Source organism: Ahaetulla prasina, chromosome 17 (genome assembly GCF_028640845.1).
Source record: "Ahaetulla prasina isolate Xishuangbanna chromosome 17, ASM2864084v1, whole genome shotgun sequence".
Classification (NCBI taxonomy): Eukaryota; Metazoa; Chordata; class Lepidosauria; order Squamata; family Colubridae; genus Ahaetulla; species Ahaetulla prasina.
In genome coordinates this window covers 10,702,032-10,728,738 of record NC_080555.1, presented here as the reverse complement: position 1 = coordinate 10,728,738, position 26,707 = coordinate 10,702,032, and the positions used below count along the sequence as shown (strand labels likewise).

The 26,707-nt window shown below is 45.3% G+C and overlaps 1 protein-coding gene across 2 annotated transcripts; it reads right to left on the bottom strand.

The window, feature by feature from the left end:
- Positions 1 to 802: 802 nt before the first annotated feature.
- EEF1G (eukaryotic translation elongation factor 1 gamma) lies at positions 803 to 26,051 on the bottom strand. Of its 2 annotated transcripts, none has more exons than XM_058160174.1 (10): positions 25,922 to 26,051; positions 23,507 to 23,665; positions 22,103 to 22,166; positions 21,061 to 21,203; positions 18,998 to 19,141; positions 17,334 to 17,463; positions 13,466 to 13,652; positions 3,005 to 3,177; positions 2,770 to 2,894; positions 803 to 1,162 (listed from the first exon to the last, which is right to left on the bottom strand). In XM_058160174.1, exons 1-10 carry the CDS (start codon positions 25,934 to 25,936, stop codon positions 1,004 to 1,006), a joined length of 1,299 nt encoding a protein of 432 aa, XP_058016157.1. In that variant the 5' UTR covers positions 25,937 to 26,051; the 3' UTR covers positions 803 to 1,003. The 2 variants fall into 2 exon arrangements, with proteins under 2 accessions (XP_058016157.1, XP_058016158.1); XM_058160175.1 differs by lacking the exon at positions 25,922 to 26,051 and adding an exon at positions 24,838 to 24,858.
- Between the last annotated feature and the right edge of the window lie 656 nt (positions 26,052 to 26,707).

Here is a 26,707-nt window from a genome sequence, read left to right as displayed (position 1 = left end):
TTGCCAACGTTGGAGACCCCTGTCTTAGTGGACAACTGCTTAAGTACAAGCCAGCAGGGTGCTGCAGCTGCCAAAAAAACCCGACATACTTGTTTGTAGCACGGTGTGATAAAACCAGAAGGATAAATAGCCGCACAGGTGTGTATAGAACAGCGTTTCTCAACATTTAAAAGACCGCTGGATTTCAACATCTCAAAATTCCCTACCTCGGGCATCTTTTGAGGATTCGTGGATTTTAACTCCCACCCTGCTGGCTGGAGAATTCTGGGGAGTTTTAAGTCTTAAAAAACCGGCCAAGTTTGAAACCGGCTTTTGTTTTCAGTCCACCCAACTAGACGCCAGCGAAGGATTCTTGGCCAATATTCATGCAGTAAAAAAATGGCGTCTGCTAAGAAAAGAGAAGAAAGCACACAGAATGATGTGCCTACTGACACCCTCCCCCCCAACGCCTTGCATTTCAAATCACTGCAGCTGGGGATGATGGGTTTTTGACCTCCAAAATGTTTTACAGACGGCTTTAGATTGGGGGAAAGGTTGCGTAAGTGCAGTATTACTCATTCTTGGGCCCTTTGAGATGGGTGGGCTTCAACTGCCAGAGAGTTGGAAGTCCACCCGTCTTAAAAGGGCCCAAGCTGGAGAAAAACCATTGTAGGGTGAGTTACACTCACTTGTCCCCAAAGAGAAATAAAAGACACCAGAAATCCCGTCTTTCTCTCCCACCCATCGCTCTTGCAGCCCAGATGAGAAGGATCTGCCCCACGTTCCAGCTGCAAGCAGTTGCAAAATAATAAGAATTTTAAAAAAATGTGCATTCAGGGTTTTAATGCACAGCTTAAAATTGTCACTGCCTCTCCTGCTGCCCGAGTGGGGGGGGGGTCTTCTCTTTAAATTTTTTTGTCTTCCTGAACAGCGGCGATGGTAGCCCCTCTGGAGAGATCGTCCCTCATCGTGTCCGTATTTGGGGGGGGGAACGGGGAGGGGGTGGCATCGGCGTCCGGCCTCCTCATTTGAAGACCTTGCCTTGGTTGAACGGTTTGCCGACGTGCTTGAAGTCGCCTTCCCAAGCGAAATACTCCTGCACCAGCGTCTTGCACTCCTCGCTCTCCGGCTCCAGCTTCCGCCAGGTGTAGGATTCGTAATCCACCTGCCAGTCGGGACTCAGCTGTGGAAGACACGGAGGAAAGGGGGGGAGGCGTGAGGAGGGGGCAGGAAGCGGGCCAAGACCTCCCTGTCTCAAGAGGCAGAAGTGCCACACAGGTTTTTTTTTGCCAACCACACAATGCCAAGGAAGGCGTTCACCAGGTCCTGGCGTGCAAATTAGAGGCAGTTCTCGACTTACGACCACAATTCATCATCATCTTTTAACGACCCCCCCCATAATCCCTCGCGGGGTGGAGTCTGGGCAACTGAATGGAGCTAGCGGAGTGTTTTACTGGCCGGATGCCCTTCCTGTTGCCGATGCGGAGTTTTGTCCGGCAGATAATATTCTCAGCGTGCCCAGAGAGAGAAAAATATCTGCCTCTACTTAGAATCCAACTCACAGCCTCCAGATTGTGAGGAGAGCGCTCCACCTCTAGGCCACCGCACCACTCCTGACTTTTACGACTACAGTCGAGCCAACATTTCCACTGCTAAGCGAGGAAATTGTTAAGTGAGTTTTCCCTTCCTTTTATAGAACCTTCCTTGCCGGTTGTTTTAGCGATTCGCTGCTTAACTTAATTGAAATGGTGGGGACAGGGTCTCCTGCATGAGCAGGGGGGTTGGACTAGATGACCTCCAAGGTCCCTTTCTAACTCTGTTATTCTATTACTTTGTTCTTCAATGAATCATGCCGTTGGGTCATGAAAGGTCTGCCAGAAAACCACCAAGCTCAGAGAGCACCAAGGACCCCCCCCAGTCGTCCTCCTCCTCCTCCTTTCCACAACTCCCGTTCCTTTCTAACGCTGACGGTAGAATGGTGATGTTACCTAGTTTGGGTAATGAAGTCTGCAAGAACGCAACCAAGCTGAGAGAGCACTCAGTACCCCACAGTCTTCCTCCTCCCTGCAAACCTCCCTCCCTTTTAGCACTGATGATGTTCCCTAGTGGTGTTGTGTCTTGCCCGCTTTCACCACAGCCGGGGCCTTCTTATCTGCTTCCGAACGCTGAGGAATGTCCTAGTATGCCTCCCGGCCCCAGCCCTGGCTCCATGCCCAGACAGGCTGAGGAGGAGGAAGTACCTCCAGCCCCCAGCCCTGGCTCCATGCCCAGGCAAACGGAGCAACTAGACCCCTCCCCCTCCCCCACAGCATGTGAGTCAATTACCAACAGCTGCAGACTGGAGTGACCCTCGCGTCAGAAGAATTGATAGGCGGCGGCGACAGAAGGAAGGGAGGGGCAGGCCTGGATAAGTGCTGAGTCATGGAGCCACACCCCATGGCCTATATAAAGGACCTGCTTTCTGGCATTCTCTGAGTCAGGCAAAGTCTAACATATCTTACTGAAGTCACTTTCTGGTCTCCTGCCTGCCCTGAGGACTTTGCTGGGACTTTAGCAGAGCTGCAGAGGCACGCCTGATTCGGATTTCCCTGACCCGGTCGTCAGCGGAGGAGTGGGACACGACAAGTGGGGTCACAAAACGTCCGCAAGAGAACCACCAAGCTCTGAGACCACCCAGGACCCCTTTCACTTCTTCCTTTTTTGGCAACAGCCCTCTTGCTCCCGGTCTCTCTCTCGTGTGGCCTGTCCGAAGCACTGGGGGGAGGGGGGTCTAGACCCTCACACACTCACGGGGAAGGCGAGCTCCTGTCCGCGGAAGACCCAGACGCCGGAGATGCCGCTGTCGTTGTTGGCACCGAAGAGGATGACGGAAGCGAAGGCGTTCTTGCGCAGTTTGTCCAAACGTTGGAACATGCCTGAGGGAAAGAAGCAAAGAGGGTCGGTTAACAGATCGGGCCAAGCTCGTAAGCGTTAATAAAAAAAGGAAATCGGGGTGGGGTGTTGGTGGAAAGGAGGGCGAACTTACCGGTGATAAGGTTGCAGCTCATGAAAGTCTGGGCCAGCTCCTCGGGAAAGCGGTACTCCGCGTACCAGATGGACCAACCGTCTTTGTCAAAGTGCTCCCAGAAGTGAGGCAGGGCCACTTTCAAGGTGTCTTCGTTGGAATACTTCCGCTTAAATTCGTCCATGATGAAGGAGCTGGCGGGGGAGGAGGAGAAATGAATAAGAGGGTCTCACTCAATTGCAGCAGAGAAAAAATGGGGGGGGGAGGGGAAGGAGGAGGGAAAGGGCACGGCTGGATGTTCTCACTGCCTTTTCCTATCCCCAGCTTTCAAAGGCAGAAAGGTGAAAAGCCAGTTATTCGGGCTGAGGGGGAAAGCGCGGGTGGCAGAGCAACCAGCTTTTCCCTCCTATCTTGGGCAGCCAAGTGCCAATCTGGAGCACGATGGCTAAACTCCTGTTTGATGCCCAGCCATCGTTGCTGGGGGATAACAGAATATTACAAGTTGGAAGGGACCTTGGCAGCGCCAGTTGTGCTCGCGGATGGCTTCACCTGTCCGTTGCTCAGCGAGGCATTTGTTAAGGGAGTTTTGGCCCATTTTATGACTTCCCTTGCCACAGTGGTTAAGTGAATCTCTCCTCATTAATAATAACCTTTACTGTCACTGCACAACGTATGTACAATGAGATTGGCGGAGCCCCCTCAGTGCACTCTCCCTGCAACACAATACTACTCACACTGAAGACAAAAAAACAACAACCACCCTGACCCAATAAATCGTATTAACGAAACACCCAGTCCTATTACACCGGTGTGAACATGTTACACGTTGCACCAGCCCTGCAGTCCATCATGCTACATAGTTATGATATTATTTCGCGTGCAAGAGTCTGACAGCCCCACGGATAAAAAGTGTTCTTCAGCTTGTTTGTGCAGCTGTCTAGGCTTCTATATCTCCTTCCCGATGGTAGGAGGGTAAAGAAGTGATGACTAGGGTGTGAGTCGTCCCTGAGCATTTTCCTCACTCTTCTAAGGCAGCCAGCCCCAGCGATCTCGTCTAGTGGTATCAGGGGACAGCCCTCCTCCTCCTCTTCCCATTCTTCTTCTTCTTTCTCCTTCTCCTCCTCCTCTTCCTTTTTTTTTTTTTTTTAATTCGCATTTATATCCCGCCCTTCTCCGAAGACTCAGGGCGGCTTACACTATGTCAAGCAATAGTCTTCATCCATTTGTATATTATATACAAAGTCAACTTATTGCCCCCAACAATCTGGGTCCTCATTTTATCTACCTTATAAAGGATGGAAGGCTGAGTCAACCTTGGGCCTGGTGGGACTCGAACCTGCAGTAATTGCAGGCAGCTGTGTTAATAACAGAGTGTCTTAGCAGTCTGAACCACTAGAGGCCCTCCTCCTCTCATTCTTCTTCTTTCTCCTTCTTCTCCTCCTCCTCTTCCCATTCTTCTTCTTCTTCTTTCTCCTTCTTTTTCTCCTCCTCTGGCTTTTGGGATCATTGAATGCCACTTCATCTCCAGGGCACAGGACCGCAGCCAGCCCATCTTTGTTGATGATGTCTTGCCATCTGTTTTTGGGCGCCCGCGGGGGTTGAGGGCCATTGACTTCTAGTTGGTAGGCGGACTTGGCCATGGTGGAAGGTCCTGCTCTCTGGACGTGTCCATACCATCGGAGTCAGCCTTCTCTCATCTTCTCTATCATTGGTGCCACACCCAAAATGCTGTCGAATGCTGGTCATTTGTGATGTGGTCGAGAAGGGAGGTGCCCGATATCCAACGGAGCCTTCGCATTTCCATGGCATGGGAGAACGAGCTTTCGGTCCCTGTCGCTGCTGCCCAGCATTCAGCGCCATAGAGTGCAACAGGGCGGATGGTTGTCTTGTAAATGTTAAGATTTAAGAGGGGTTGGCATTCGCCTATCAACTGTCTGTTAAGTGAATCACTTGCAGTTGGTAAAATTAGTAACCTGGTTTTTAAGTGAATCAGGTTTCCCCACTGACAGAAAAAGGACCGTGTGACCCCGGGATAATGCCATCGTCTTAAATATGAATCAGTTGCTACTAAGAGTCTGGATTTTGATCATATGACCATGAGAATGCTGACCATGAGGATGTGGGTTTTTAGTGGGCTTTTAACAGGTTTTTTTTTTCTATTTTGTAATTTTCTTACTTAATATTTTTAACATACAGCGATTGAATTAGATTTTTAAACTGAATATGGTATTTTAAAAATTTTTGGATTATTGGTGTTTTATTTGCTGTACACCGCCCCGAGTCTTCGGAGAAGGGCGGTATAAAAATTTGAAAAATAAATAAATAAACCGCCATGTGGAAAACGGTCCAAAGTCACCTTTTTTATTATTATTATTATCTTTTATTCATTAAACATGAAACACAGTCAACTGATCATTTAAAAATGTGTCCAAAATACCATTGACTGGTGCTAATGGTTGATACGAGTTGCTGCCAGCGTCCGAGGTATCAACCAAGTATCTTCTTAAAATATATGATGCTCCAACACCAGCGGAACTGCAAAAAACTGCGCTAGTCAGAACATCATCATCATCATTATACATGAAACTCGGTCAACTGAACGTTTAAAAATGTGTCACAAATATCATTGACTGGCGTTGACGGTTGATACGGGTTGCTGCCAGCATCATAGGCATCATCATCATATTATCTTTTTACTTTTATTATATCTTGCCATTATTATTATATTCCACCTTTATTACTTGCCATTTGCCATTATTATTATTATTGCTATCTCTTTTATTCACTCAGTCAACTGGACATTCAAAAAGGCATCACAAATACCATTGACTGGTGCTAATGGTTGATACGGGTTGCTGCCAGCGTCCTAGGTATTAACCAAGTACCTTCTTAAGATGTACGATGTTCCAAGTAGTGCATTTTTTTGCAGTTCTGCTGGTGTTTTTGCAGGAAGCTGCAATTTGTTGATGTATCTTGTAAAATTCTTGGACATGATACCAAGAATTGCCCCGATGACAATGGGTATCACTGTTACATGTTTCATCCATAGCCATGTAGTTTTGATGGCCGTGATTTTTTCCAGTTCTTTTTCTTCGACTCTGGCATCTCCTGGTACCGCGATGTCAATAAATTGTACCTTTCGGTTTTCCACAACTGTGAAATCTGGCGTGTTGTGTTCCAAGTGATGATCCGTCTGTATTTGAAAGTCCCACAAGATCTTTACCTTCTCATTTTCTATAACTTTTTCCACTTTAAGTTCCCATGACTTTTTTGGATACAGGCAAGTTGTATTTTTTACATAATGACCAGTGGATTAATTTAGCAACTCGGTCGTGTCTAGCTTTGTAATCGGTTTGTGCGATTTTACTGCATTCACATATTAAATGTGAAACAGTTGCGACTTTGTTGTTGCAAAGTCGGCGGTTTGGATTGTCGGTGGATTTTTGTATCTTTGCTTTCATGGCATTAGTTTGTAGTGCTTGTTCTTGAGCAGCGAGTATTAAACCTTCCGCTTCTTTCTTGATGGTTCCCATCTTAAGCCATGCCCATGTCAAGTTGTCATCACATTTTCCTTCAATGTTTTTCAAGTGCTGTCCATGCAAAACTTTGGTTTCCCATCTATTTAATCTGTCATCCAGCTGTTTTTTCCTTATATTCTGCCTTTGTTTCTGTTGTTTTTATAACTACAGCCTGAAGCAATTTTTCTGTACTTTGGTTCAATTATTATTACTATTACTATTATTATTATGAGATTTATATTGCTGCCTATTCACACATGCAGTTTACAAAGATATATAAAAAAATAATAAAACTAATAAAATAATCATATATAATAAAATAACCCTCACCCCCACCCCGGGCGTTATAACAAATCTGAGCAATGTTCCGTATCTGTTTTTTTGAAAAGGCTCCTCCTTTCTTTTCGGCATGGCAATAAAATCAGGTCCTTTAGCACAGATTTCATAACCTTGTAAAATAATCAGCTATTTTTTTCTCCCCCCCCCTCCCCCCCCCCCGTTAAGTTGACATGAGTTTTTCATTAACTATTTTGTACGCATTATCTCAATTTAGCATATTAGGTCTTGCAGGGGTTTATTTTGGGATGGTAATTTAATCAAACGATTTGATAATAATACTGATTTTGCTCAGGGTTGAGATAAATTGCGGGATGTGTTCAAATTGCCTTTTTAAAAACACATTTCTATATATGGTAGTCCTCGACTTACAACCCCAATTGAGCTCAAAAATGTATGTTGCTAAGAGGGAAATTTGTTGTGAGTTTTGGCCCGTTTTATGACTTGTTTTTTTTTTTTTTGGCCACCGTTGTTAAATTAGTCATACGGTTGTTAAGTGAATCCGGCTTCCCCATCGACTTGTCAGAAGGTCGCAAAAGGGGATCACATGGCTCCAGGACACTGCGACCGTCATAAACGTGAGTCCGTTTTCAAGGATCTGAATATAAATCACATGACCTTGGGGATGCTGTAATGGTCATTAAGTGTGAAATACGGTCGTAAGTCAACTTTTTTTCAGTGCCGTTGTTAACTTCAAATGGTCGCTAAACGAACTGTTGGAAGTCGAGGATGTTTTGCAGAGCAAAACATCTCTCCGAGGATTGGCACATTAGAGGCTCAAACTCTTCCAAAGTAGAGAAACGTTGCATCTGGTCTAATAAAACCCCAGCAAGAGCTTACAGGGTTTGTCTGTCAAACCAGCCACCTTACAGGACTACAAGACCCATCATTTTCCAAGCCACTGGAGGGGAAAAGGCTAGCAAAAACCACTCGCTGACCACCCCTTTGCAGCCGAGACTGAAAACACGGCCGGCTCACTTTTTGACTCACTCCAAGATGAAACGGCGAATGGAAAACGGGTTTATCCAGGAGCGAGAAATTGGGTGGGTGAGACAAGATGTCTGCACTGTCAAATAATTTACTAAGACTGTATCACTATTATTCTTCTCTTCCTTGCTAGTATCTATCTCTTCCCGCTTATGACTATAACCATGTTGCTTGCATCTTTCGATTTATATTGTTTTTACTTGTTTCCTTGTACTATTTGATAGCTTATTAGTAACCCTGATTATCGCTAAGCGTTGTATCTTTTTATTCTTGATGAATGTATTTTTTTCTTCTTATGTACACTGAGAGCATAGACACCAAAGACAAATTCCTTGTGTGTCCAATCACACTAGGCCAATAAAGAATTCTATTCTTTTCTTTTCTATTTTATGAGCACAGAAGCAGCCCTCTTGTTAACTCTCAAAAGACTCTTTTTTCCTGCTCTATAATCAAGGACTAATATGTAGTCTGTGCAAGATGTGTGTGTGTGTGTATAATATATGTTGCTATATTGTATTATCGTTATACTGGGGATAATAACAAACATGGTTTAGTGGGTGGCATTTTTTTTCCTTTCAAGAGGGTATTAGAATTTCATGTTAATGTGTGCCATTGTGTAGAGAAAAACAACAATAAAGTATATCTGTCTCTATCATCTATTTGTCCATTGTCTGTCCGTCTATCAACTACCTACCTCATCCATCCATCTCTACCTATCTCTTTATCTACCTATCATTCACCTATCTACCTACAGTGTATTTTTGATGGCTAATAACACCAATTTTTTGCAGGGAGTTTCAAGATAATCCTATTCCACTGCTGGAATAGCCTGGGAATAGCCCAGACCTTCACCCAATTGAAAACCTATGGAGCCGAATCAAGAAACTTGTTAGTCCGAAGCGACCCAGCAATAAAACCCAGTTAATAGAAGCCATCCTTCAATCTTGGTTCCGCATGATAATAGCTGCAGAACTAAAAGACTTGGATCACTCTATGGAAAGACATTGTAAGGCCGTCATTCATGCTAAAGGTTACCCAACGAAGGATTAACTGACAGGGATAAATTTTTGTAATTCTCGTTTTTTGCTATGGGGATAATTTTTGTATATCTGGATTTTTCTATGTGTTTCACTTCTTTATACTGTAACTGCTATTCTAATAGCAAATCCTTCATGAAAGTTATGGCATTACATTTATCTTTCCATTGATATATAATTTTATGGTACTGCTCCCCAAAAAAGGGAATTTGTCTTTGGTGTACATGCTCTCGGTGTACATAAGGAGAATAAAATACATTCATCAAGAATAAAAAGATACAACACTTAGTGATAGTCAAGGTTACTAGTAAGCTATCGAACTATACTAGGAAACAAAAACAGTACAAATTGAAAGATACAAGCAACATGGTTATAGTAATAAGTGGGAAGAGACAGATAGATACTAATAAGGAAGAGAAAAAGAAGATGGATATTAGGGACTTCAATTTTAAATTTTTTTCTTGGGTTTTGAACAGTGCACTGGAGCAGTATTCAGCAAATAAGGGTGGGTCAGCTGAGTTTGATTTAATGTTAATATGAATGCTCTTCATATTTTAAAGTGTTTTTTCCTATTGCATTACAAATTAGTCGAACGACTAGCCTTGTGGTGCGACCGAAACAATCTGGAACTGAACACACTCAAAACCGTAGAAATGGCGGTAGACTTTAGGAGAAACCCTTCCATACTTCCACCTCTCACAATACTTGACAACACAGTATCAACTGTAGAAATCTTCAAATTTCTAGGTTCTATCATATCGCAAGATCTAAAATGGACAGTTAACATCAAAAACATCATCAAAAAAGGAAAACAAAGACTGTTCTTTCTGCGCCAACTCAGAAAGCTCAAACTGCCCAAGGAGCTACTGATCCAGTTCTACAGAAGAATTATTGAGTCTGTCCTTTGCACCTCTATAACTGTCTGGTTCAGTTCTGCAACCCAACAAGAAAGACACAGACTTCAGAGGATCATTAGAACTGCAGAAAAAATAATTGCAACCAACCTGCCTTCCATGGAGGACCTGTATACTGCACGAATCAAGAAGAGGGCCATGAAAATATTTACAGACCCCTCGCATCCAGGACATAAACTGTTTCAACTCTTACCCTCAAAACGACACTACAGAGCATTGCACACCAGAACAACTAGACACAGGAACAGTTTTTTCTCGAAGGCCATCACTCTGCTAAACAAATAATTCCCTCAACACTGTCAAACTATTTACTAAATCTGCACTACTATTAATCTTCTCATTGTTCCCATCACCAATCTCTTTCCACTTACGACTGTATGACTGTAACTTTTTGTTGCTATCATTAAGGGTTAAATTGTACCCTATAACCATCATGTATTGTAAATGTTGTACCTTGATGAAGGTATTTTTTTTCTTTTATGTACACTGAGAGCTTATGCACCAAGACAAATTCCTTATGTGTCCAATCACACATAGCCAATAAATTCTATTCTATTCTATTTTCCCCAAAAAAGTGGCGTTATTAGCTAGATTTAGAAAATACACTTTTCCCAAAAGGTTTCCACAATTTTGGCCACTACTGTACTTATGTGTGTCTGTCCCGTCTGTCTACCATATCTACCTACTCTATCTATCTATCTATCTATCTATCTATCTATCTATCTATCTATCTATCTACTTACCTACTCTATCTATCTACCTACGCTATCTGTCTACCTACCTACCTACCTACCTACCTACCTACCTAATCTATCTATCTATCTATCTATCTATCTATCTATCTATCTATCTATCTATCTATCTATCTATCTATCTATCTATCTATCTATCTATCTATCTATCTATCTATCTCATCTACCTATCATCCATCTCTCTTTCATCTACCTACCTATCATCCATCTCTCTCTCTCATCTATGTATCTTTCTCTCTCTCTTCTGCCTGGTACAGGAGTTTGGGGGGGAGGGGAGGCCAGAGGGAGGTTCCTTGCCCGAAAACAAGTCCGCTACTGTGTTGAGCCGATCATGGATCACAGGACAGCTCGCTGGGAGCAACAGCTGAAAGGCAAGGCGGCCAGAATAAATGAAATGCGGCACTTCGGGGTCAGCATCATGTTTTGCAGAGAAGGGACTCCTCCTCTTCCCCCCCTTCAAGAATCTGCTCCCCGGCCCCTCCTCCTTCTCCTCTTCCCCAGGAAAAGGGGGAAGGACATCTCCAGTTGCAAGCAGCAGCTGACGCCCCCAAATGGAGGTTCACCCATTTTTAGGGCAGGGAACAAACTTTGCTAGGGCCTCTCCCGCCCAGCAGCCCCCACTCCCTTCCAGAGGGAGGCAGCCTAACCTGGCCCGCTGCCACCTCCAAGCCCGAAAAACAAGATCCCCCCCTTCCTTTGTGCCTCCCTGGCTCAGCCGGGCTGGAAGGAAGCCCAAAGGCAGCTAACCGGCCAGCGTGGGGCTCTACTGCCACCACGTGGCTCATCCTGGGCAGCCCCAAAGTTTCTCTTTGGCATGGCCAGAAAAATGGAGCCAAGGAACAGCTGTGTGTGTGTGTGGGTCTTTCCTTACCGGGCTGTGCAGCTGAGGTTAGGGCAAGAAGCCATGAAGCCCATTTTCACAATGCCACGTTCCCAAGCCCACGTTTTAATCAAAGCCACCGTTTCTGATTATCGCCAAAAATGGTGCCTACAGCGAACCAGTGGCTTGCTTCATGACCGTGGCGCTTGCTTAACGACCGCCACACACAAAAAAGACAAAATTGGGTCTGTCACGTGACTGACCTCTTTTAAGAGTGGTCACGAATTCAGACTGCGACGGGAAGGCTCTGTTGTGTTTGAAAGTGAAGGGTTACCTGTAATGCACCACACCTCTCCCGTCTTTTAACTTTTTTCCTTTCTCTTTTGAAGGGTGGATTTGAATGTGGCTTATCCCTATGTATTTCGTGTTTTATTTATTTAGATTTTCCCTCTTCATGCCTCTGCGTGTACCCAGCAGACAACAGCATGTAAGATGATTCACTCTCAAGAGAACAGTGAAAATATCCTTTCCCTCTTTTCGTTGGACGCTCAACAAATCAAACATGCATATGATTAGTCTCTTGTCCCCCCAATTACTTGTATAGGGATTATTCTCTATACTTTTTATGTTGTTTTGTATTTTCTGTTATGGATTCACCAGGGAGGCTAAGCCAATTTCGTTGTATGTATTATGTACAATGACAATAAAGGCTACACTATACAATATGGTAAAAGTTCCCCTCACACGTATGTGCTAGTCGTTCCCGACTCTAGGAGGCAGTGTTCATCTCCGTTTCAAAGCCGAAGAGCCAGCGCTGTCCAAAGATGTCTCCGTAGACATGTGGCCGGCATGACTCAACGCCAAAGGCGCATGGAATGCTGTTACCTTCCCACCAAAGGTGGTCCCCCATTTTTTCTACTTGCATTTTTTATGTGCTTTCGAACTGCTAGGTTGGCAGAAGGTGGGACAAGGAACGGGAGCTCACCCCGTTACACGGCAGCACTAGGGATTCGAACTGTTGAACTGCCAACTTTCAATTGACAAGCTCAGCATCTTAGCCACAGTGTCCCTAGTTACTATACTATATTTAAAATAAATTTCCAAAACTAAATTAGTTTTGTCAGAGGGAGCAGCTCCTTTTTAGATAGATAAGACTTTGTACAGGTAGTCCTCAAATTACAATAGTTCATTTAGGGACCTTTTCCAAGTTACAACGGTACTGAAAAAAGTGAGTTATGACCGTTTCCCCCACTTACGACTGTTACAGAATCTCCACGAACAAAATTCAGAAGCCGGGCAACAGATTCATACTTACGACGGCTGCAGTGTCATGTGATCACCGCTTGCGACCTTCTGACAAGCAAAGTCAACGTGGAAGCCAGATTCACTTAACAGCCAGGTTACTAACTTATCAACTGCAGTGATTCACTTAATAACTGCGGTAAGAAAGGTCGCAACATGGGGCAAAACTCTTCTTAACAACTGTCTCACTTAGCAACAGAAGTTTTGGGTACAATTGTGGACTACCTGTATAATCTTTCGTTCACTGACTGTTCAAAGTTGCGATCCAGAATGACTGTTTTTCACACTTAATGACCTTTGCGGCATCCCAGTCATGTGATCAAGAATTCGGCTGCTTGGCCACTGGCATGTACTTATGACTGTTGCATTGTCCCAGGTCATATGATCCGCTTTTACAACTTTCTGGCAAGCAAAATCAACGGGGGACCAGGTTCGCTTTAACCACCGTGCTACTACTAACTTCGTAACTGCGGCGCTTCACTTAACGACGGTGGCCGGGAAGATCGTAGAACGGGGCCAAACTCACTTAACTGGCTTATTTAGCAATGGAATTTTCGGGCTTAATTGCTGTCGGGAGTCGATGACTGTCTATAAACGTGGAATTGTGTTTAGAAAAAAAAAAGGGATTTTGTAGGTTTGATGTACAGTGAGGTATGCCTAAAATTATGATGATGGAACTAATTTTTCATGTAGTCCTGATTTCCTGGTTGCTTCCACATTTGACTGAAGAACACTGTGGGACATTTTCCAGGTTGACCCAAACCCCCAGAATGGGAGTCACTCCTCCAACTAATTGGGGGGGGGGGTGTCCCTTACCTTTTGGGCAGGTGAGCAAAAGGATCTTTGGATTTGGGCTCGGCTGCCAAGGCCTGCTCACACTCGTCCAATTCCTCTTCCGGCTCTGGCTTCTTCTCTTCTTTCTTCTCCGCTTTCTTCTCCTCCTTCGGCGTTTTCTCCTTCTTGGAGGTTTCTTTCTTAGGCTGGTTCTCGGCAAACTTCTTGGCTGCAAAGCCACAAGAAGGAAGAAAAGAGAAAATGAACAGGATTCAGGGTTTCGATGCCGAAATGTCAATTTCTGGCCTCTTAAAAAAGCGCTAAAGCAGCGTTTTCCAAGCTTGGCCCTTTTAAGGCAGGTGGACTTCAAGTCCCAAGATAAAATAACAGATTAACAGAGCTGGAAGGACCTTGTAGGTCATCTAGTCCAACCCCCGGCCCAAGCAGGAGACCATACACCATTTCTGACAGGTAGCAGCCCAGTCTCTTTTTGAAAGCTTCCAGGGATGAAGCTCCCACAACTTCCGAAGGCAACTTCTGTTCCATCGGTTGATTTTTCTCAGTCAGGAAATTCCTCATTTCCAGGTTGAATCTCTCCTTGTTCAGTTTCCATCCATTATTTCTTGTGTGGCCTTCAGGGGCTTTGGAGAATAGCTTGACCCCTTCCTCCTCTCTGTGGCAGCCCCTCAGATACTGGAAGATGCTCTCCCGTCTCCCCTGGTCCTTCTCTTCACTAGACTAACCAGGCCCAGTTCCTGCAACCGTTCATCGTATATTTTCACCTCCAGTCCCCTAATCATCCTGGTTGCTCCTCTCTGCACTTTTTCTAGAGTCTCTTTTATAGTGTGGTGACAAAAACTGGATGCAGTACTCTAGGTGGGGTCTTACTAAGGTGCACCAACATTTTTAGAAGTGGGTTATCACTTCTTCTTTTCTGAGGCTAAGAGAGACGGACTAGCTCAAAGTCACCCAGGTAGCTTTGTGCCTAAGGCAGCACTAGAATTCAATTCATACTGTCCTGGTTCCTAGCTTGGTGTCTTAAACTACAACAACAAACTGGCTACTTCCCCCTGGAAGGGAAAGTAATTTAAGAAAATTCTAGACTCTGCAGAAATGAATAGATTAAGTTCGATAATTAAAGTGAGGAAACAGAATATTTTAAGATATGGGGTCAATTTTACCATTGGCTAGAAAAGAGATACAGATAACTAAGTTAATAGTTATATAAGAGAATGGTATAATAAAAATATTGTATTTTTTGAGAGATTTTGTAATAGATTAAGAGAAAATGAAGACAGGAGGAGCAACAAGAAGACAAAGTCACTGAAGAAACACCGAGATATCACACGGAATGACTGATGTATTAAGTGTGTGTTTGTGTATATAATAATAATAATAATAATCATCATCATCATCATCATCATAATCATAATCATAATCATCATAATACAAACTGGCTACTATACTGCAGTCCATGTATTTTTTTTATTTTATTTTAGAAGTGTCCTACAGATTTCCCCTACAGCTTAAGCATGGATGGCTTTAATAAGAGCGCATCTGTTTGTTATCATACGCCTGTATTTTTGTGATCTTCTTTATCGATTATTTTATTGTTCTATCATTTTACTTCTGTTCTGTTGTAAGATGCCCCCAGTGATAGGCAGCAAATAAATTTAACAAAATAGATAAAGCTGCTAAAGTCCATTCGCAAGAACTGAGAGGAGGAGGGGGCTTCCAGCTATGAAACATCTTCACCAGCTGGGCTGCGGGTGGGGGGGCTTGGATCAACTGAATTTGCAGAAAAAATAGGAGACATTTTTCGAAAACAAGGTGGCAAGGCCGGCAACAGGTTGACCCATATAAAGTGCACGGGGGCCCCTCTGGAAATTTTTGAACCATCCCTTCCTTTCAGGGAACATGAAATACGACCCTTTTCTACACAGCGTTCTAATTTTAGTCCTGGAAGTTGCAGAGCCAAAGACAGAAAGGGACAGTAAACTGCACGCTATTTCTTCCACGGGCTAAGCTTACTTCTATTTTCCTGAGGTTGGTGGGCTTTCGATACAAGTACCGTATTTTTCGGAGTATAAAATGCACTTTCCCCCCTAAAAGTGGGTGAAAATTTAGGTGTTTCTTATAGGATACGGGTGTTTTTAGCCTCCCAAACCCTCCACGCTCTGTGTTTTCACCCTCTCAGGCCCCCAGAAGCACCCTGCAGGCCAAAAACGGGCCTGTTTTTGGTGAAAATAGACCATGCGGAGCACTGCAGTGCTTCTGGGGGCCTTGGAGGGCGAAAATGCAACACGCGGAGGTCAAAAATTAATATTTTTTCTTGTTTTCCTCCTGTAAATTTAGGAGCGTCTTACAGTCCGAAAGATACGGTACTTGACTTACAACCCCTATTGAGCTGAAAATGTCTGTTGCTAAGTGAGACATTTGTTAGCTGAGCTTTGTCCCATTATACGTTTCTTGCCAGTTATTAAGCGAACCTGGCTTTCCCATTGACTTACGCCAAAATGGTCGTAAGTGTGAAAAACGTTCCTAAGTCACTTTTTTTTCAATGCCATTGTAGCCCTGAACACTCACCGTCACTAAGTGAACTACTTGTAAAGCAGGGGTCCCCTACTCCTTGCAATTCCATTGGTGCAAGAAGCCGGCACTCTCACCCCACAAAGCTTCATATATTTTTTTTAAATTTAAATTTATATCCCGCCCTTCTCCGAAGACTCAGGGCGGCTTACACTATGTTAAGCAATAGTCTTCATCCATTTGTATATTATATACAAAGTCAACTTTTATTGCCCCCAACAATCTGGGTCCTCATTTTACCTACCTTATAAAGGATGGAAGGCTGAGTCAACCTTGGGCCTGGTGGGGCTTGAACTTGCAGTAACTGCAAGCAGCTGTGTTAATAACAGACTGCATTAGTCTGTTGAGCCACCAGAGGCCCTGTTGAGCCACTTGTGTAAGTGACACGCACAAGCGCACATGGCTTGCACAAATGGAGCTGCGTGTGCGAGTACCTGCTGCTCACACAGAAATGTTTCCTCTTCCCCCCCCCCCAACCAGTCCTAAAACTATGGAAAGTTGGGGACCACTTGCTAATAAAGGATGAAAAATGTATATCAGTTTTGTATAATGGATTCCTACGAGCAGAATACAATAGTAGGAGATAGAATAGAATAGGATAGAAAAGAAAATATGAAATGGAATGGAAGAGAGGAGAGGAGAGGAGATGTGGAATAGAATAAAGGGAAGGGAAGAGAAGAGAAGAGAAGAAAAAATAGAATAGAATAGAATAGTGAAGTGAGGAGAGGAGAGGAGAGGAGAGGAGATGTGGAATAGAATAAAGGGAAGGGAAGAGAAGCTAGAATAGAATAAAAATATGGAATGGAATAGAGAAGAGAGGGGAGGGGAGGGGAAGCTTGGAGTCTTCTAGTCCAGCCCCCTACTCAAGCAGGAGAACCTATACTATTTCAGACAAGTGATTGTCTAGTCTTTTCTTAAAAAACCCCATTGATGGAGCACCCACGATTTCTGGTGGCAAGCTGTTCCACTGGTTAATTCTCCTCATTGTTAGGAAGCGTCTTCTTAATTCCAGGTTGCTTCTCTCCTTGATTAGTTGCCATCCATTGTTTCTTGTCCTTCCTTCTGGTGCTTTGGAGAATAAGGGGACCCCCCTCTTCTTTGTGGCAGCCCCTCAAATAGTGGAATCCTTCTATCATATCCTCATATCTAATGAGATTCTTGCTCTCTTTTCTTGTTTGGAATGAATGGGAAGGAATTAAGCTACACAAAGTCCAGAGGTGGTGTAAGCTGCTTGCAACGCATCCCACCTCCCGTTGCCCTTTTCCAACCTTAAAAGACAGAATTGCCCATTTAAAAGAGAATCAGGGGTGAATTTCCTGACCGTCAAATTGCGCCATCTTCTCACACAGCTTCAAGTCCCCCAGGATGGCCTTGAACTGGGGCTGGTTTATGCAGGTCACAAACCAACGGTTCACGTTTTCGTATGGCTGACGGAAGGGGGGCTCCAACACCTGAAAAAAAATGGGAGAAAAGGCAGGAAATCTCAGCTCAAGCGACACCCAATCAGCTTCTTTCAACGTGGACTAGACAAAAGGGAGAAACCAGAATAGAATAGAATAGAATTTTTTATCGGCCAAGTGTGATTGGACATACAAGGAATTTGTCTTGGTGCATATGCTCTCAGTGGACATAAAAGAAAAGATACCTTCGAGGTACAACACTTACAACACTTAATGATAGTCATGGGGTACATACAGATTTAACACTTAATGATACAACTCTTAATGCATAACTTTGATTCCTGGTTGTTGTCAATTTACAATAGGAATGGAAGCCCAGGATTATGATCCTAAACCAATTTTACAACCGTTAAGCAAACTGTAGCAGTTGTAAAGGGAACAGCTGAGATCTTAAGATCTAAAATTGACTCTTTGTAGGAAACTAGCAGTTTCTGACACAAAAAAAAAAAAAAGCTCTTTACCAACAATGGATTTACTCAACAAGCAGTGTTTGCTTTAGGTTGTAAATCATAGTCACATGAACCACCGGACATTGCGAACAGCCATTAAATGCAGACCAGTTGCCTAGTATTCAAAATGCAATTGTAACAGAACAGCAGAGTTGGAAAGGACCTTGGAGGTCTTCTAGTCGAACCCCTTGCTCAGGCAGGAAACCCTATGCCAGGGGTATCAAATTTGCAGCCCGCGGGCCGGATGCATAACGCGCCTGCCACGCCCCCCCCCCCCCCGGGTTTAGCGAAGGGGGGGGAAGTCCCAATACGTCACATGACGCCGCTGTGATGCTGCAAGTTTGACACCCGTGCCCTATGCCATTTCAGACAAGTGGCTGTCCAGTGTCTTCTTAAAAACTTCCAGGGATGAAGCTCCTACAACTTCTGTTCTATGGGTTGATTGTTCTCACTGTCAAAAAATTCCTCCTTATTTCTAAGTTGAATCTCTCGTTGATGGGTTTCCATCCATTATTCCTTGTCTGGCCTTCAGGTGCCTTGGAGAAAATAGGTTTGACCCCCTCCTCTCTGGGGCAGCCCCTCAAATACTGGAAGACTGGAAGACTACTACCTTGTCTCCCCTGGTCCTTCTCTACTCTTCACTAGACTAGCCATGCCCAGTTCCTGCAATCGTTCAGCTTTGCTGGCTGAGGAATTCTGGGAGTTGAAGTCCACAAGTCTTAAAGTTGCCAAGTTTGGACAGCTCTGATTTAAGTGGACAGTGATGTTCAACCAGGTCTCAGGATCTTCCATGATGTTCCTGGACTTCCATGCTTCCACACAATCTCAAAATTGGGATAATGAAAAACGACTTCTCAAATCAGGCTGCCATGCTTTAAATCCTATGCTGTTTGCTGCTGGTTCAAGGCAGGTTCTGCTTACAGTCAAGAAGATCCAACCAGCCTCTTGTCCTTGGAGGCCAATTCCACCCAGGGGGGAGAAGGCCCAGCCCTGCTCTTTCTCCACCAGCAATCCCAGGCCCTTGACCAGCTCCCTTCCCCCCTCCAGGACCTCCTCAGCCGCCTATGGAGACTCACCTGCTTGTAAAGCCAGAGCAGAGTGCAGACCACAGTGATGTCCGCCAATGTGATGCGCTCCCCGACCAAAAATGTGCAAGTCTTCAGGTGAGAATCAAGCAGGCTCAAGATCCGTTTCACTTCCTCCTTGGCATACTCCGTAGCCTGCAAGGGGCAGCAAAAACTTTAGGGGGGGGCAGCCTAGGGATGTGGGGGGGAGTCAAAGAGGAAATGCAGAGACACACACATATCGCCCGGAGGCTGTCAAAAGCCAGAGGGCCTTTGTAGGAATATGAAACGAAGTCTCTTGAATATATTGAAGGTAAAGGTCAAGGTTCTCCTTGCACATATGTGCTAGTCATTCCCGACTCTAGGGGGCGGTGCTCATCTCCGTTTCAAAGCCCAAGAGCCAGCGCTGTCCGAAGATGTCTCCGTGGTCACGTGGCCGGCATGACTCAACGCCAAAGGTGGATGGAACGCTGTTACCTTCCCAACAAAGGTGGTCCCTATTTTTCTACCTGCATTTTTTAGGTGCTTTCGAACTGCTAGGTTGGCAGAAGCTGGGACAAGGAACGGGAGCTCACCCCGTTACGCGGCGCTAGGGATTCGAACTGCTGAACTGCCGACCCTTTCGATCAACAAGCTCAGCGTCTTAGCCACTAAGCCACCACATCCCTTATGAATATATTAAAACACAGCACAAAATATAATTAGCTTTGGTTTTCCAGTGCAGGAAGTCTTCCGAGTCACAATGAGCCAGCCCAAAGTTTCCGCTGCTAAGTGAGACAAGAGTGAGTTTTGCCCCATTTTACAACCTTGCCACAATTGGGAAGGGGAGCTGGATTCCCCAGTGACTTTGCTCGCAAACGGGGAACACGTGACCCCAGGACACTGGAACTGTGTCCTGAATAATATATAAATATTATTCATAAATATTTATGAATAAATATGAGTCGGTTGCCGAGCAGCCAAAGTTTGATCACGTGACCGTGGGGACGCCACAATGGTGGTGTGCAAAACGGTTATAACTCGCTTTTTCCAGAGCCGTTGTGACTTTGAACGGTCACTAAGCAAGCACCTATGACTATAATGGAGCCTGCCCATTAAGGTTGTAAGTTGTGACAGTTGCAAAGCAAGTGACCCATGGTAACTCAATTCGATTTTACCATCATTTTTGCGGCGGTTGTAAAGCAAACCTTTTGTTCATTATGGGCCAGCTTTGCAAAATCCTGGTTTTCTGTAAAACGGTTGAAAAATGCTATCACGTGATGGGGGACACTGCAAATGGTAATAAATGCAGGCCAGCTGCAAGACACCCACCGCCAACATCTGGTCATTTGACCACGGATGTGGTGTGTCCCACCCAGCTGCCAGAACCGGGTCCTAAACAGCTACAGGAAGTCCTCAACTTGCAACTTACCAGTAGTTGCTTCGTGACTGTTTGAAGTTATAAGTCCCGGTGGTCCATCATAACCTCAGTCACTAAGCAACTAAGTTGTAAGTTGATCACTTCTTGTAGCTATCTACCATATTTTTGGGAGTATAAGACGCACCTTTTTCCCCCCTAAAAAGAGGGTGAAAATCTGGATGCGTCTTATACGCCAAATGTAGCCCTGCCCAGCTTCTCAAATGGAGGTTTCAGAGACTGAAAAAAGCATCAGAAATGAAGCTTCAGAAAAAGCCTCCAAACAGAGCTTCAGAAAAAAAAGCCTCCGAACAAAGCTTCAGAGGCTTTTTTTCTGAAGTTCTGTTTTGGAGGCTTTCAGAGGCAGAAAAAAGTTTTTTTCTGAAATGGAGTTTCAGAGGCAGGGAAAAAAAAAAAGCAAGGCACAGAGCTCACAACCAAGGAACCTGTTGCTAAAATTCACCTCTGGCAACAGCCGATTGGGGGTATTCCGGGAGGCCCATCCACCTGCCTATCAGCTTTTTTCTTATTTTCCTCCCCAAAAACTAAGGTACGTCTTATACTCCCAAAAATACGGTACTCTGAACTTCATGATTAGCGAAACATTAAAAAAAGTGATTTCTGTGCCCCTTCTAGCTTTTTAGATGATTTTTTTCTATAAAATTGGAGTGCCTCTTACCTGCTTGTTGTACTGCATGATGCCAAGCGTGGGGAAAACCCAAGTGCTCGCTGGGGGCACAATGTCACTGTCAGCAAAGCTCACCCACTGAAGGATCTGGGCAGCTGCCTCTTGAGTTGTGCCTCGTAGTTCCTCGTTGCTGACTGGGAGAGGAAAACCGGCCAGTTAAGAGAAGCCACGATCAAAAAGAACGCAGTTTAGTCTTCGACTTAACAGCCACAAATTTACATTGCTAAGGGAGAAATTTGTTAAGTGAGCTTCACCCCGTGTTCCTCGCCACAGCTGTTAAAAGGAATCACTGAAGTTAGGGACACCGTTGTTAAAGTGAATCTGGGTTCCCCACTGACTTGGCTCGCAAAAGGGGATAACGTGACCCCCAGGAGACTGCAACCGTCTTAAGTGTGAATCAGTTGCGAAATGTCTGAATGAAAATCACGTGACCATGGGGGATGTTGCAATGGTTGTGTTAAAAATGGTCGTAACTCAACTTGTTTCAGTGCCCCTGTAACTTTGAACTGTCACTAAGTGAATTGTTGTAAGGAGAGGACTACCTTATATTGGCAACTTTAGTGAAGTCCGTTGTCGGCTTTGGAAGCTATATGAACCTCGGGAGCTTCCACGCTGCCACCTGTTTGTGCTTGGGAAAAGTAGGACGGGGGATCTGATAAGAGGGTTTTGTTCGACATAATAGCATTCTTCTTTTCAGTCAAGGCCAGGGGGCTCCTGCATCTGGAGGAGCAGCAGTCGCAATGGGGCCTCAAGTTGGGACAGAGGGTGATTGGGCCATGTGATGGACTGATGGGTGCAGGGGCTGGATAGGGGTTTTTGATTTATTGAGAGAAAACCTGGAACTCTTGATTTGGGTTTTCCCAGATGTGCCAGTATATCTATTCCAATAAATTTAGATTTTGAGATGATGCTTGTCTCTTGAGGTTTTTTTTATCGGAGTTGGGTTGTTCTGGAAAGCTGACATCCGTTTCCTGTAAACCTGACCCAACACTGAGTCTCTTGAGATTTAGGATAAAACTGACATATGTTTTACCGTAGTGTGCGATGGCGTTGCTCTCAAATATGCAAAATCCATCTTCTCCTTCGAAGGCTGGAACCTACAGAGGGTTAGAAAAAGAGCCTCTCTTGAACACAGACAGACAGAGACAGATCTCCTCCGAAGAGGCCAGCGTGTGCCATCTGCAGCATTGTTTCTCAACCTCAGGAATTTGAAGGCACTTGGAACTTCCAATTCCCAGAGCTTAAACAGCTTGCTGAAATTGAGAAATGTCGATTTAAAACGGACTATGAGAAGTTGGCTATTAAAAAAATCTCTAGAGGCGATTAACCTGCAACCCAATAGGTTAGCGATGGCTAACCTTTTTGCCGTTGCGTGCCAAAAGTGGGGGGAACACGGGGGTGTGTGTCCTGCACACGTGTGCCCACACCCATAATTCAATGCGCCCCACCCCCTGCGCACGCAACCCCCGCTTTTGGCATGCGATGGCACAGTGGGCCTGTTTTTCGCCCTCCCCAGGATCCAAGATAGCCTCTGGAGCCTGGGGAGGGCAAAAATGGCTTCCCTCCCCCGCCTGGAGGTCCTCCAGAGGCCAGAAACGGCCTGTTTCCTGACTTCCTGTAGGCCCGAAAATCAGCTGGCCAGCATGCGCATGTGCGCTGCAGCCAAGCTACAGCAACACTCGTGTGCCCCAGAACCTACGCGTGCCATAGGTTCATCACCGCGGCAATAGGTACTGTACAGTTGCGCAGAGCTTATTATCAGAAAGGTTTTTATGATATTTAAATAAAATCTAGGGAGCCACGATTTAATTTCTCACAATCCCCAGGAAGCAGTAATATTGACAGGAAAACTCCTATTGTTTATAAAACTCTTTCTCAACCTTGGCAATGTTAAGATGAGTGGACTTCAACTCCCAGAATCCTTCAACCATGGCTGGGCTGGGGAATTTTGGCAATGAAGTTCAAGCATCCTAAAGTCATCAAGGGTTGAGAAATACTGATCTGGGGGGTACAGCATTGACTAAACAAGACCAACCGAAAAATATCATTAAACGCTGCACTTGCTCAGTTATGTAATTGGAGGGATACCCTAAAAAGAAATGTGGCTTGTTTTGAAGATGCACCAGTCTGCTGGATACACGGATCATCACATCTGAAACGGGTGTGAGGCTCTCAGCCCAACCCAAAGATTGTTGTGGGGAAAATAGGAGGAGGAAGGCGTGTTGGACATCTTTCCCATTTTGAGTTATTTGTAAAATAAATGTGGGATGCAAATAAATGAACGAATAAATTTTCACAGCTCTAGCCAACTATTCTCCTGGAAACTAGCGAGAATCAAAATCACACGGTAAGGTTACAGACATCTCTCGTTCTACCAAAAAAATCCCAGAACTCCATGGCATAGCTCGGGTTAAGACAAGGAAAAACGGCCGCTCACCTTTCCAACTGGGAATTTTTTCAGAAATTCGGGGGTCTTGTTGGTCTGGCCGAAATGGAACTGGGGCGGCGTGGAGAGGACTTTGATCTTGGCCCCGCTGTATTGAGCAGCGATGAGGGCTTTGAATGCCCGCCAGTTCTCTGGGTAAGTGTAGAGAGTCTGCAGGAGAAGCAAACAGCCACAGGGTTAAGAGGTACCGGGGAAGCGAAGCCATAACTTAACAACATGCGCCACGTAGTCTTTTCCAAGTCTTAAAAATCGATTTTTCAGCCTAAGCGCAGCTGGAAGCCGAGCTCTGTGCATTGATTTGTCCAACAGATAGGGTCAAGCTCTTGGCAGGTGACTCTGCAGTTGTGGTGGCCAGAGGACTTTGCTACTGCAAAGCAAGACGGGCTATCATCATAACGCAACGTCAGCAGGAGGTCCGTGACCACCTACTAAATTCTCTCTCCATTGGCCTGTTAGGTCTACACACGCCATTCTCCAGAACCACACCCGCCATCAGGCTAGGCCCCTCTCCTCCTGGCTCTAGAACCCGTTAAAATGCCCAGGACCACGCAATCCTGTGTCTTGATGTTCTGGCCTGGAAAGATCTACCTAAATAAAAATTTCTGGGTGCAAATCTAGGGCCACCTTCGCCTCCTCATCTCAGAATAAGGCAATAGAGGAGTTGGAAGTATATAGTTCCATATAGTTTTATATGGAACTATAGTTCTATAGTTCAGCCCCCACACCTAAGCAGGAGACCCATTCTGGACAAACGGCTGTCCAAACTCTTCTTAAAAACCTCCAGTGATGGAAGCACCCGCCGGTTAATTGTTCTCACTTGCCAGGAAATTTCTCCTTAATTCTAGCTTGCTTCTCTCCTTCCTAAATTTCCATCCACTACTTTTATGTACACCGAGACCATATGCACCAAAGACAAATTCCTTGTGTGTTCAATCACACTTGGCAAATAAGATTCGATTTGATTCAATTCAATTCTTTAATTCCTATTTTATTCCTTATCCTGCTCCTGCAGTCCCCCCAAAATCAAGAGATTCCACCCCAAAGCCTGGCTCTCCAAGCCAACCTGGGTGCAAATCCAGGGCCAACGCCACACCCCTCATCACAGATCCCTCACAAGAACAACTAGACACAAGAACAGTTTTTTCCCCTGAAGGCCATCACTCTGCTAAACAAATAATTCCCTCAACACTGTCAAACTATTTACTAAATCTGCACTACTATTAATGTTCTCATTGTTCCCATCACCAATCAATTTCCACTTATGACTGTACGACTGTAACTTTGTTGCTGTCAATCCTTATGATTTATATTGATATATTGGCCATCAACTGTGTTGCAAATGTTGTACCTTGATGAACGTTCTTTTATGTACACTGAGAGCATCTGCACCAAGACAAATTCCTTGTGTGTCCAATCACACTTGGCCAATTAAAAAAAAAATTCTATTCTATTCTAAAACCAGGATCTTCTGCTCAAGGGCATGGCCAACGCCCACCACCCTAAAATCCAGCAAACCCCCACAACATGCGAAACATCTCCACTTGGAAGACAAGGATCCAGTCTGCGGCACCTATCAGGGGTCGCTGCCAGCCACAAAAGGGCGAATTCAGAGGACCTTAGAACCCATCATCCTTCCCCATTCGCTTCTGGGTGGCCCCCAAAGGCCAGGGAACCGCCCATTCCTGTTCTTCATCCCAGCTGCCTCTATAGCTGGAGGCTCCACTCAAGATGCCCATCGCCCTGTCTCCACCACTTCTGCAGGCAGATTCTCTTCCATCCCATAAAAGGGGTCCCTCCATGGGTTAATTTACGAGTTGGGGGGAGGGGTCTTTCATCTGAAGCCAGTTCAGAAAGGAGGCAAAATGCTGGTTTGCCGCCTTCCCACGTGGCAGGGCAAAAAGCAGCTCGGCCCCCATCCACACAAGACACGCTAGACCCGTGTTTTTCTCTCAACCTGGCGGACTTGGAAAGAGGCGGCGGACTTCAACTCCCAGAGTTCCCCAGCCAGCTGTTCTATGCATAGCTATGCTAGCTAGACTGGCTGGGGAACTCTGGGAGTTGAAGTCCGCCACCTCCTTTAAAAAAAGTCCCCCAGGTTGATACAGTTCGGACGACAGCTCCTATATGGCGTGGCCTTCAGGCCGGAGCGTATGGGAGTTGTAGTCCTGGCCGTTCGGGTCCGTTTAAACCGCCCATGCGCGTGGCAAGGGAAAAACGGAGCAGCCTGACACTCCCCCTTTTCGGGCTCTGCCCGCCCGCCTGGCCTCTTCCATCCCCGGCGAGACTCCCCGCTTCAAGGCCTTCCCTCGTCCCTTCTCAACCCCGGGCTCCGGGCCCCCCACAGCCCTCCCGGTAGCCGGATGCAGGCGGATGAACTCTAGGCCTCGACGGGAACCGCAAGCTCACCCCGGCCACCGCCATCTTAGCGAGGAGAGGAAAAGGAGGAGCGTCGCCCAAGACGGCCGTAAAGCAAGTAGGGGGAGGGAAGAGGAGAAAGCCGAAGGCGACGAAGCTGCTACGTCACTGTCGAGAGGCGGGGCCCTGCAGGGACCGGGAGGGGCGGGTGGAGCGCGAGAGCATAGAGACTGTCAAAAGGGTGAAGAGATTCTCTCTCCTAGAGAGGCCAGTTTCTGCTTTTCCTTGGTTTATACTAGGGTTTTCAAACTTGGCAACTTTTAAGATTTGTGCACTTCAACTCCCAGAATTCCCCAGCTAGCCATGGGGAATTCTGGGAGTCGGAGTCCACAAAGTCTCAAGATTTTGAGACTCGAGACCTTCAAAGGTGCAACTTTGGACTGTCCCAAATTTAAACATCGGTTTAAACGTTACTTTAAATGATACTTTTGGCTCAAAATGTTACTTGAGCTACAAATATTCTCCTTTATTCAAACGTTGCTTTCCTCTGGAATTGGTGAATTGCAAGGTGAAAATTGCAAAGCTCTGCCATAATACAAAGAAACAAACAAAATTAAAAAAACCTACAGAAACGGTGTTGTGGGGTCTCCTGCTTGGGGGTGGGGAGGGGTTGGACTAGATGACCTACAAGGTCCCTTCCAACTCCGTTATTCTGTGCTGTTCTGTTAAGTGGGTCGGAGCACTTTAAATGGCCAGAGTTTGTCTCTTAACCTGACACTGCAAAATAACCCAGTTCGCACATTAGGAATCCCAACTTCTGCCACCTTTTCTGTGGAA